The sequence below is a fragment of the Oenanthe melanoleuca genome, chromosome 4 (assembly GCF_029582105.1).
Source record: "Oenanthe melanoleuca isolate GR-GAL-2019-014 chromosome 4, OMel1.0, whole genome shotgun sequence".
NCBI classification, from domain to species: Eukaryota; Metazoa; Chordata; class Aves; order Passeriformes; family Muscicapidae; genus Oenanthe; species Oenanthe melanoleuca.
The window spans coordinates 11877381-11890746 of record NC_079337.1 but is presented as its reverse complement, the minus strand read 5'-3'; the positions used below and the strand labels follow the sequence as shown (position 1 = coordinate 11890746).

Below are 13366 nucleotides of genomic sequence, written 5' to 3'. Positions count from 1 at the left end.
CACATTTACTAATTTACTTTCTAGACATTTTCTAGAAATAGTCCTCAAAATGCTATCTTCCTATTTTGACTGAAACATGTGAATGACACTTATGAAACAGCAACCTAAAATTCTAAATAACAATCTAATTATGGTATCACCAGTGCTTGGCCATTTATGGCTTCAGAGAGAACAAGTGTTTATGCATATAATTAATATTCTGTTGGACAGTACCATTACCAAAACAATGTTCTGTTTTAAATAAAGCATGAAGGCACAGCAGACACTGGTCTAATCCAGTTGTCAAATTCATTCCATTGTTCTTGGTGTGTACCACTAACAACTATCAACCCTCCAAGGGGGCACAAAAAATCCTTCATGCATAACAGATCAAAGGTAGGACTGTCTTGAGCAGAAGTCCTCAGAGAATGCCAAATAAATACATGGATATAAATGAAAGTGAGGCATAAAATAATGCACAATGGTCATGCTTGATCATAATTTATCATTGAATAGAATTTGAAGGAGAAACTGTATTACAAAAAAATACTAACTTAAATACTGATAAATTTAATCCAAGCCCTTCCTACACAAATCCATGTCAAAATGGACATGACTAAGCATGCAAACAGAATGCACCTGTCCCCACATCCACACCTGTCATTTCTTTAAGCTCACTGTACCTCTATTTGCCATGAATATCTCCAGGGCTGTATTTTGCAAGAGGTAACGTCGGGAAAAGATGGATCGAATCTCTGAGAAGAGCCATTTTCCATGGAGTCCTTCTGTATATGCCAGAATCTAGGAGGAACAGACACAGAGGATGTTTTAAACATGTTAAATATGGACAGGTAATACCTTGCAAAAGAGAAAGGCTTTGACCCACAAACATAGATTCTACCAATTACATGCAAAACCTGCAGCAAAATTAAAATACGCCCAAACTTCAATTCATGCTATGAATCTCTAATGCATTTTTTGTACTCCTGAGTTCAACTACTCATGTGAAATATTTTAAACATCTGCTTGCATTTTTTCCTTTAAAGACAACTGCATAGTTTTCATATCAGTTTCATAGTTTCAAAAATAATATTAAATGTTCGGCACTTCAGCAAAGCAGAAAACCGTATTCTGTATTTCTAGTAGAATTAGATGTATCTGCACTCCCTTCAGCATTGTAATAACAGGCCTGTAACAAATAAGCAAGAAAAAAATGTCTTTGAAGAAAAAAAAATATTCCTTAGGTTTATCGTTCAGGCAGCATTCATTAATTCTGGAACCAGAAAGGTTGGCTGTATAAGAGGTTAAGTATCATTTTGTCAGCTAAGGTTAAACACAAACCTGCAAATGAACTCAGCATAATCTCTCTATGGAGTAAGTGGTTGTCAAAGTAACTTGTTACAATTCCTGTCATCCCATCTGACAGACACAGATGCTTAGGCTGCTTTCACAATTCAAACTAATCCCATTTTCAGTCCTCAGCCACTTTGTTTCTTTGTTGCTTCACTTTTTCCTTTTCGTTTCAAAGCTTAATTATGTAAGTGTTAAGGGACAGAGAGACTGGACACTTCTCTCCCTCAGATTAACAAATTACAGGAGAAGGAAAATCTGAGATTTGTCCGTTTTAGCAAACACAAAAGTACTTAATAGAAATCCATCACAGAAAAGGATGCTAACATCACTCTTACCACAATTTCATTTGAGCAATATATTGTGTATAAAAACAAAAAAAGGGAAATTCAAGTCCTTAACATAACAAAGACTGTTAATGAAACCAATAATTTCTTCACAGGCTTTTAACAAAGGAGGATTTTGCATTGCATGTAGAATATATTAGCAAATACAACCAGCATTTTCGTAGCACAGAGAGCAGATGCACCATTATAAAAGCACTACACAATACAGCATAAAATATCATACCAGTTTTGTGAACTAAAAGCAAACAAGACTGGCAAACCAAAAGCTGATAGCACAGATCAGAACACACAAAACAAATCATCTCCCACACCTTCTTTCCTTTTACTTAATCTCTTGTCTTCACCTCAATACAAGTGCCACAGTCAACTTCTCTCCCAGTAAACACACACACACACACAGAAAGAGAAGGGAAAAACCACATAATTATTCCAGTACAAAATTCTAGAAATGTGACGAAAGGACCAGAGACTGTCAGTCTTTGCTAAACATTTCTGGAACTGGGGAACTAACAGAACTTGGGCCATGCTGACACTTCCCATAGCACACCCATAACCCATCCACACTAACTGGCAGACCTGTATAATTCTGTGGTGCTAATCAGAGCCACCGTGGTTGGCTTTTGTTACATGTGTGGAAATATCCTCTAAGAATAGAACATCAAAAGAGGTAACACAGGAGACAAAGTTGCAGTGCTCATACACAGAAATTATTTAGTACTTTTTGCTGGTATTCATCCATCTGATGACCATGAAATTGGAGCTTCTAATTGCAATGATTGATTTTTTTTTTTGAGACGAGCAGCAATGTGGTAACCTCCACTTTTGTGCAACAATTAAAACCCACCAGCCCGTTTGCCCCCATCAGTCTGTGCACGGCGAATTCGAACACTTACTATTGGATACTGTGATTAAAACCAGCACACGAAATAATCATTACTTTATTATCAATTTACCCTGTGAAGTGAGCGTTTTCTGTGAAAGTGGAGTGTAGTAATACTGAAAGTTTAGGCCAAAGTTTAGGTGATATGTCTGAACAAGTCCAAGCCGTGCTCTGCATCGCATGCACCAGCCAAACTACATTTAGCTGTTTTTCTCCATATTTTGCTGCCTAGTTATTTTTCTGCATATTTTGCTGTTTCTTCACACGCTTAGTTCTTTTTCTGTATGTTTCTTAGTTTAGACCAATGTTTATAACAAGTGCACGAAATAAGCCATTTTTAGGTGTTTTTCTATAACTTGTTAAAATCCTTCAAGGCTACTAAAACATAAATTGTGCCAAATCAAGAAAGAAAGAGCTAAAAAACAGAATACTGAGATTACAAGACCCAAAATAAAGGTGGGTGTGAAGTTCTAAACAACCACCAATTATCGTACCCGAAAAGCTCGTGCAAGACGCGTGACCAGCATAAAAGCACCAATCAAGAAATGTGTGATTGCATAAACCGTAATCTCAGAATGTATAATTAAAACTAAAAAGTAAACAATAAATCAGCTTCTCCACAATCATATTAATTTGCTGTCCACAAGTCCTGTTTCTCCTGCAGTGGAGAAACGAGCGAGGCCCAGAGCTTGCTGCCCACAAGCAAAACGGGAAGGGAAAGAACCAAGTTGAAAAGAGCATTGGTGTCCTGCACTGTGCACCTCGTAGAGCCACAGTGAGGTTACAGGACTGGGTGGGAGAGGATTTACAGCAGGAACTGGAACAAACAGTACCAGCCTGTGCTGCAGCCATATTCCAAAGCGCTCATTAACAAAAGTGAGCAGGAGACACGAGCAGCGGAGGCCGGGCTGGATCACGGCGGGCCGGAGCGGGAATGCTCTGCCTGCTCTGCGGCCTCACTTCAAAGTCTCTGGAGTTCAATTAAAAGTGGATTAGGTGGGAGCAGGCCCTCTTAGGGACGCTGTGCTCCCGGGAGCTGCGGGCAGCACTGACAGAGGCCGAGCCGCCGAGCCTGCTGCCATGGCGACCGCAGCATCGCCCGCTCCAACCCGCGCTCCACCGAGGCCCCGCGGAAGGCCAGGACACAAACGCGTCTCTTTCTCGTGCTAAGAAATTTCTTAAGTGTTTTTCCTCGTGAAAATCTTTTCACTCCCTAGAAAATATTATTAGAAACTCCTACTTGCAGAAACTGACTCGTTCTTCAAATTAATCTCAGCGTTTTTATCCTGGTAAACTATTTATTTAACTTTTTTAAAAAATCACTTACAACATCAGAATTACGACTTTCAAAAACTATTTTTGCATTTGCCTTCAGAATTGATGAAGTGCAGCTCTGTGTTGTGCATCTTATGGGTGAAAACAACTATCTCCTTCATACTATTGCACAATATTTTTGAGGTTAAAACCAACTCATGCCTGCCTTTTGTCACCACTGGTTTTGGAACAAGTTGTGGAGCAGAGACTAATGAGAGAGTACTATCTAAATGAATCTGCAGAAATAGTACTGCCTTCCCCACGTGAGAAAGTGTTTACAGAATTTCAGCTCATTGAACGCATCAGGTTGGAGTTCAATCCACTGCACATTTCATTTGTTTCAAAAGATACAGCACCTTACAGGAGCAAAGACAATTTATACTGTTTACCATTCCACTTAAAAACATATTTAAAAATGAGGCAATTGTAAAGTTCTACAGTTCCAATAACCTCATCAGACTATTCTGTAATTAGACTCTGGCAACACCAGCTGAACAGGTATCATGACAACATTACTAAAAATACAAAATTACTTTCCCCTTTGCATGAAGTGCCTTCTCTAAGTATTAAAAATGAAGGTCTAAACCTGTACTCAGTCAATGTACTCATGCTGATGGCCCTGACACTGCACAGCTGCAGGAAACTCCCCAAGAAATTAGTGAGTAAAGAACAGCCAGTTTCAAATTCTACTTGGAAGATTCTGAAATCAGAGTTGCATGAAAACTCAGGTAGCACAGTGCTGACCACAAATTAAGATCACACATAAATGAGTGCTCAAGATTTGCAGTAATGTATCAGCTAATTTCCCAACACTACAATGCTCATTTACTTTGAAGCTATTCTGTCATTTTAGTTTTTAATATAAATGCCCCATTCTACATTTTCTTCAAAACCCTCCTTGAATGTTGATTATAAACAATGTCTATTGTAAAAGACTTCAAGCAATAGTTTAAAAAACACCTCTATCACTACAGCTGCCTCCTGAATCGGAAAAGTAATATTTTACTGAAGACTAAATGAACATTTTACTTTACCTGTTAAGCAAGCCAATCAGCTATTGTATATTTTATTTTATTTTAGAGAAAAGTACTATTGATCTTGAAAATGTGAATAGGCTAGAAGTAATTAAGTCTGCAAATGGATTATAGAACTGAAACAGTAATTGAATAATTATATTACTTTAATATGCTAGCCAACTTAACTGCCATGAGCAAAATAAAAGCGAAATAGCTTATTTTAAAACTGATGCACATTTGTTTAATTTTAAACAAGTTATAATGCAAGACAAAGGAAAAAAATCCAACAAAGCACTGAACAAAAATATAGAGCATTTAATTTACATTCTAACTTGACTGCAGTTGAGAGATAAAATTTATAAATACATTCTCGCAGCATTGCAGGTCATTTGGGGTCGTTTTTAGTCAGGAAGGGAAAGTTACAGCACTCACAGGGATCAAAATCTGACAGTCAGCTCACAAGAAACCTGGATTTCTACCTTAAGCTCAGCCTTGCAAGTGAGGATCCTTCGATTCTACTGCCCAGGTATTGTTCAGTTCCTGGCTGCAGATTCACAGTGAAAGGGTCTTACCCTGTTCTTTGTTTAAATACATCTAAGTACATCTGAATTAACAGGGAATCAGATCAGACTACAAATAATCTTAAATATCAACATGCTCTTTATTAAACCACAGTTGTTTATCAGTTTATTTTAGGTTTCTCAAAGAAATGACAAATAAGATGTTGGCTTTAAATCTCAGACATTTACAAAATAATATCCACACTGATATCCACAGGCAAGGAGCAGCAGCCTCCCAACCAGTCCCCCTGTGAGCAGCACAGTCTGTTACACAATCCTGTTCAGCATTTTCATGGGTGACAAACTCAATTAAACATATTCATTACTTTAATGTTCCACTAGACAGTTTTACCCAGCATAAAAAAAATTAAATAAATAAATAAATACTCAGTGACCTTTGTATTGATCAGAGCAAAATGGCTTATGCCTGGGTGTGGGTGGTGAAGGGATTGGGGAGGGGGGTGGTAAAGGACTCTTATGTTTTCTCTTCCAATTACTGAAGGAGATGATAAAACCACAGCAAATGATGTATCAGCTCATTTTATCTTATCGCTTTGGGGCTAGGTGACAATGAAGTTCATATTTCACTGGTTCCCATTGAAGATTGTGAAAATTACTTGCCCTTATGACCTGAAATTTCACTGGAAGACAGAAATTTCTCTTCTGCAAAGTAATGCAATTTTTCAGATGTCAACCTTTAGCCCAGCTTTAAAAATTAATTTCATTTATATTAACCAATGATATTGATATTTTCACAGAATGCTCTTTGATACATGAACCACCGACTAGCAAATTGATGTGCTCGAGAAGGATAGAATTATTTTATCTGAAGCTGCTGGGGACAGACAGATTTACCACAAACTGAAATTCCTATTTCACATTATGCTGTTTATATTAGCCTCAAATACCTTAAGGCCGCTGGACCTATAAATAGTTTGATCTTTTGTTGGGATTTAGTTCTGTTTCTAGATCCATTCAGTTTTGAAATCATTTCTCTCTCCACAGTAAACAAATAAACACACTATGTGCTTGGAAATAATATTAAGAAGAATAAAGTCTGTCCTAGACCACAGATAAGTAAATTTGTGATGGCATGAAAATAGAGGAATGCACAACTATATATTCTCCCTTTATCCTGTCACTTAAGCTGTATTTCAGCTTAAAAGTATGCAATGTAAATTTTCTGGAAGTGGTTTTCTACTAACTACAGCTAACCTTCTTCCTGATTATCCCAATCTAAATTGGAAATAAAATTACTGAGGGAGCCTGTATTTCAGAACTTTTCTGATTTGACTACTTCTTGGTTCTAAACACCTCATCACATAGACTAATAAATCTGCATACAATGTTAGAAAATTTAGTACCAACTCTCCTACTCCCTTCAACTGTCTCATAAACATTTTTTTTTCCTTCTTGATTAACCCTGCTGGTATTTAGAGAGCAGAGGCTCTTTACTACTATCAGAAAACATTTAATTAACCCAAAGAACAGGAACATCTGATTGCTAAAGATAGTTATGCAAAGTAAATTATGCAGCCTCAGATAGTGAAAGTTCAAAAAGAAGAAAATTAATATAGGTTTGGCTGACTGTTTGGCCCTGCAAGGTTAAGGACATAAAGTTATACCTGTGTTTGGAAAATACAACAGCAGGCTTATTTATGATAAAAAGGAGCCAGAAATGCAGGAATTCACAGATTCTTGTAGAAGTTGGCTGATATCTTGATTTAGTTACATCCTGATTTAAGTGCTAGCTGGATCTGCTCCTCAAGGGGTAGATATAAATGGTTCATATAGATGTTTACATCACTGGAGAAGGGCAACATTTTTTCCCCTACCAGGGTTACCTGTTTATGCACTGATGTTCCTACATATACAGACTTCATACACCTGGTATGTAAAACAATGCAGACAACAAATCATAACCAAGAATCTTTCAATCATTTAGAAATAACCCAGCACAGTCTTTGTGGACTGCATTAAATCATACAACTTCATGATTTCACGTGTCAATGAATTCCATCAGTTAAACAGACACAGTGCAAATACTAAAAAAGCTTGTTTTGATTTCATTCTGTATACACTGAAAAAATGACATTACCTGCAAAAACTCAAGAAGAGAGCTAAAGCATCAGTGAGCAGAATTCCATTAAATGATTTCTCCCTGTGTAGAAGTGTCAAAAGAAGCTGATGATATTACATAGTGGAATTTGCATCAAAAATGCTGAAATAAAATATTATCAGTATTAATACTTTGTAGTAATGAATGGTGCAGGGGTGTATTACATGATTGTTCCCTGTGTAAGACAGAATTTTGGAAAACTAGGTGGGAAAACTCCCTTTGCCATCATTTTATCTATCCAGCTGAGAAGCAGGTGTCTAGATGGCTTTAAAAAGTCCTTCACAACTCTCTTATTTTGGTTCATAACTTTCTATCACAACTGTTCCTACCTTGTTAGTTACTACACCTTCAAACTCATTAATGCAAAAAACTAAAAGACAAAGAACAGGAAGCTTTAGATCTTCCATATTTTCACTCTGCAAAAAGTGATCAATTAATTTCTCTTCCCATCTACTTGTGAGCTAACAAAAAAAAAAGGAAATACAAATTCAGATTGAATTCATTATGGAAATGTTTTATGATTGGAAAGGAGGCTTCATAAAATAAAAATCCTTTCAAATCTTAAACTCAAAAGTTGTTAGTATACTCCCTAGAATCTGGCAGTCTCATTAAGGAAAAAAAAAAAGTATGTTTTTGAGGTGATAAGTATGACCATGACCCATATTTTGAAAATATAAATCATAAATCATACAGAAAATTTCCCAGTAGAAGTAAGACAATATAGGACTAGTGGATCAAAATCATGCCATGATTTGTGACACTACTGCAATTTAAAATGGATTTCAAAACAACTCCTAAAAAGCTTTCCCTTGTTCAAAGATGGAAGTGTCAGAAAAATAGTGAAAAGGAATCAAGCAGAGATTTTATACATATATAATGACAAAAAGGTTGTAGATTTGGGTTTTTCTTAAGTTTGAAGGTTTTTTAAGTTTAAAGTCTGGTTGGTCCTTTTTCCTTTATAAAATTCCTAGTGCAGAAAAGTCTCAGAGGATAGTTTTATCAGACTATTGGTTGATCTTTAATAGGTACAGAGTCTGAAAATTAGGACAATTGCCAGACTTACAGCAGCTCACAGCCACAGCAGTATTACTTACTTTGCATGGTGAAATGTAAGAAACAGGAGCAAGCATCTCAAAGGCAGGGCACAGAAAACAAGGCAGGAGCCATCTTTGTTTTGCTGTCTCTTAAAGGTATTTAGACATTGATTTTTTTTTTAATCATATAGTATCTTCAGTTGAAAGAGACCCACAAGAACCATTGAAGTCCAATTCCCAGGCCTGCACAGGATTTCCCCAAGAGTCACACCCTGTGTCTCAAGAGTGTTGTCCAAACACTTCCTGAGCTCTGTCAGGCTGGTGCTGTGATCACTGGCCTGGAGAGCCTCTGTTTTAGAAAAATAAGGCTCATGTTTGCTGTAAATGTCTCTCCAAATTTGTGTTTGGAACAGCAAATGGGAAAAGTCATGTCAGATTTCCACTGCTGTGCCCTGCACCTGCCTATTTCACCACTTTCAGGATATGACTTCTCCCATGGGCTGCTTCTCTGTGTATCAGCAGAGGTCTCTCCAGTCAGAACACGTGCAAGTGGAAGCAGCAACTACAACCAAGAAGGAACCACCACACCTGCAACACTGGCAGCTGTCCAGTGTCTGCTGTTTCCATCTGATCCTACAGAAGAAGGAGCAGATAGCAAATGGGCAATGAAAAAATAAGCTTCAATGCCAAAAAAAGAAGGATTTTTCTTTTTTAATCAGTGACCTGTAAGCTGACCTTCATATCCCTTCATCAGAAACAAAACAAAAACAAAAACTCCCCCACACATCTGGCAGGAAGCTAAAATACCAGTCATCAAGAAAGACTGCATCTGATCAGCTCATTAATGGGAAGCAAGCCCATACATAGAAGAACAAATGTGCCTCTCAAAGGCAAGGACAAAAGTCAGAGTCCATTGCTGCCAAGCCAGCCACTCACACTGGAAGATTCTGTGCTGTGTTTCATGAGAGATGTGGCACAGAAGGTGCCCCTTGCAAAGGGAGGTGCATGCAAAAATGGCTTAAAGCCATCTTTGTGCTGCAGAGACTCTCAAGTGCTGCAGGAACCAAATCCCCTTCAAGTAAAGTGGGGCAGCTGCAGGGGCTGACATAAATTTGCCTCATTTGGGATGCCCAGGACCGTATATAATACTGAACAAATCTTCCCTCTTGCCCTCAGAGGCTGGGAAAGAAGATAGCACAGGACTGCTATAAAACCCTTCACTGCTCAAGCCCTTCTCCACTCACTGCAAGTTCATTTACTGTAAACCAAAGCCAAATACTGATATGATGACAAAATAGAGGAATTGTTCTTAGTTATCAAAGGACACATCTCCTATGTGCTCCTTTTTATAACAAAGTCCCACATGAGTGCATTTCATGTTTTGTATCTGTATTCTTACATTTGTCTTAATATTCCTGCAAAAGTAGATTAATTTCTCAGAAGAAAGAATTGATTGAAATCAGTCACTGACCAAGGTTTCATTATGGCCTGTAAGGGAGATCCCCTTAAGATCACCCACAGAAATAATTTGGCCAATTAAAACCCCATGTTCTTAAAGAAAAAAAAAAGCCAAGTGAAGATGAGGTGTTATACAAACACTGCTGATATTCATCTTAGTGCATGTTAAACTAAAGAAATATAAATTCAGCTTTAAAGCATTCCTACAAGCAAAGATCCTTTTCCAAGATTAACCAAGCCAGGGGCACACCTAATCTGAAGTCTACAAACACATTTATGATTCTGGGGTAACAAAACAAGAACCCTTACTTCAGCTTGAAAATGCAACAGAAAATTAAACTGCATTTCTAGTCCAAATGATTGATAAGAAAGGCTTGAAAATGTGATTCAAGTGTAACAGATACACAGACAGCAGTCTGGGGATAGCTGAACAATTGATCCAACAACATGATTTGCCTTGCCATTCCCCCTGGGGTATTAAATCTAAAACTTGCTGCTCCTGAGAGCCCAATAAAAAATAAGTCTATCAAAGAATTCTGCAGATGACAGGAGGAGAGAAGGCAGCAAGTCTATGTGAAAATATTAGCTCTTGTGAAGAATTTTAATCTGGGCTGCGTTATGCATTTATCGTTCAAACCCACAATGCTGTTATGCACAACTGGAAGTTTTCCTAAGAGCCAAGTCTAATGTGGGAGTATTGACAAAGCCCCAGTTTCCAGCCAGTACCTAACAGTGTTTCATAAATGCTGAAGTCAAGAGGGAAAACTATTTCCAACTGCTTCTCCTTAGAAAATCCTAACCCCATAGCAATGTCCTATCCATCCTGGTCTAAGTGCTGCCAAGAACTAAGTTTCTTCTAAAAATACAGCAACTTATTCTGCTCGTGCACGTTTCATTTACAAAACTAACTTAAGGCAGCCTTTTAATAGGCAACCCTTATCAAATAAATTTACCACATTTGAAAGAATGATGTGGGAGCCATTCTTAAATCTTTTTCAAGTAAGGAAAAGACCCTAACTGGATAGCAACTCCCCTTCTAGTCAGCTCCACATTTTGAAAAAGATGAATGGTCTTTTAAAAGGAGCAGAAAACTGGAGGGATTAGAAAAACTGATTTTCCAGTGACATTTGCAGTTCTTAAGTGATTTTTGGTGTGGAACTCAAAAGGCAGAAGATCTACCTTTAGGGTTTTCTCTAGCTGAAATACAAGTAAAACACCTGTAATCAATTCTTCCCATAACATGTTAGCATTATAGATAATCAATTTTAAGATATGTGTTAGAGGAAAGAAGATTTGAGATCCGGAGTATAAAATATCTCACCCTACAAAGAAGAATATATTTACAGCTAAAAACTTTAGTAGATTTATCACTACAAGATAATCAATTTTCTATTTGAGGAGTTGGAAGTTGAAACCTTGTGGAGTTTCATGTTTGAGAACATATTACAGGGCAAGGAAAGCATTTCTCACTCTTCCTTGAGCACATGAAAAACAGTGATTGAAATGCTGAAATGACTACAGTGCAAAACTTGAGGCAGTACAGACTAAAAATAACTCATCCAGACACATCTAGGAGTCCTCCACCAGTAAAGAACTGATAAACTGATCAATAAAACATCCATCCTGCTTGACAAAATTTGCATTTGCTTATCCTCCTTTAATAACCATATAGGGGGTTTTAATGTGAATTTTAAGTTTAACAACAGACTTAATAACTTTAATTTGTTACATTAATTGTTGAAGTTTCAAACGTACAGTAGTAATTGAACCCACCAAAAAATAACTAAAATTGGCAAGTACCTGCTTCTTAGCATTCCACCCAAACAAAACGTCAGTGCTGGTAAAATCCACTTTTTAAAAAATGTATCCTTGCAAATCTTAAGTACTGTCATCTCATCACCCTGTTGGAGTTTGATTGATTACGCCTTTTCCTTATGTTCATTAATCTCATCACCTTATCTTTTACACCACTTCATTTTAGCAGAAAGGCAATAATAAAACCCTCATCCATTATCCTTTTACACATCTAGTCAAGCGGAAATGGTTAATAACATGCTACAAATTGAACTTCAATCACCTCATTTTCTCCTTTGTCGAATGCACATTAAAGTATATTCCAAAAGTGCAATTTGTTTTACAGGGGAATTTGTGTTATATTGCTACAGACAACTAAAATTAAGTGTTTCTCAGTTTGGTTATTAAATATATCCAACTGTCCTTTTATCTCTGATACTAAAACATTAACTCATTTTATTAGGGTGTAATAATACAAGAGCCTTATCTCCCAGAACACAGGGACATCTAGTCTGCCTAATAGTAAGTGTTATACAATGGGTCATTTATCTTTTTCTTTTTTTAAAAATATGCTTCTGATAGTTTATGAATTGGCATATTATTGCAGATGAAATGGCTCTCCATTTAAGAAAAGTTAATTTGTTTACATGCAGCCTTATCTTCAAATGCAAGCCCTATTAGAGAAACGGTCTGTAACTGTCAGAGCAAGTGAAGAAGCAAAAGAGGGGGATGCAGAAAAATTTAGAGCCTAGTAATTTAACTCTGATCACCAGCCTCCTGTTTGAACATTATCTGTGTTCCATATGCACTTTGCAAATATTCTATTATATTATTCTCCAGAATTGAAATAAGAGTGAAAGTACTTGTTTCTGTAAACTCTCCCCAAATACAGGCACATATTAGTAAACTAAAATAAATGACATTTCTAAAAGAGACCATCTAGTATAAAGAAATTCCCAAATGTGATGCGCCTGGAGCTGTTTCCTTCAAAAAAATACACAGGTGGGTGAAATTCTAGCTCTGTTTAATTCACTGACAGTAATCTCTTTTACAGAAAGGATGCAAGATCTCCTGCACTTAGTTCACCTTCTCAATGAAATAAGACTGGTCTGACTCAGTAAAACTGCATATCCAAATGAACAATTACAACCACAAACATAGTGCAATTGTTACAATGACAGGGTATTTTCCCATGCTCAGTCTCGTTTCAATTCTATAGAAACTTATTATTAACTTATTCTTAACCTTACAAGAAGCCTAAGAACATCATCAACCCTAACTTCAGGCCAAGAGCATTGAACAGGGAAAACAGTATTTTTTATTATCAAAAAAGCTTGCAATAGTTAGTGTTACAGTGTATATATAAATGCACACTAATGATTTTTAAAAATTAAGTAATGACTATCTTTTACTTTAAAGCAAAGAACAAATATAGCTTTTGTTAGCATATATAGCATATATAGCTCTACCACCTTCCATTCCACCTGCAGTTTCACAAGGATTTTTGCAGGTGGC

At 36.9% G+C, this 13366-nt stretch overlaps 1 protein-coding gene across 1 annotated transcript in view; it reads right to left on the bottom strand.

Moving 5' to 3' along the window:
• Positions 1-13366, bottom strand: part of LRBA (LPS responsive beige-like anchor protein) — a 357700-nt gene that overhangs the window by 119308 nt on the left and 225026 nt on the right. The window contains 1 exon segment of the mRNA XM_056489737.1: positions 663-780. Coding sequence (XP_056345712.1) covers positions 663-780 — 118 coding nt within the window.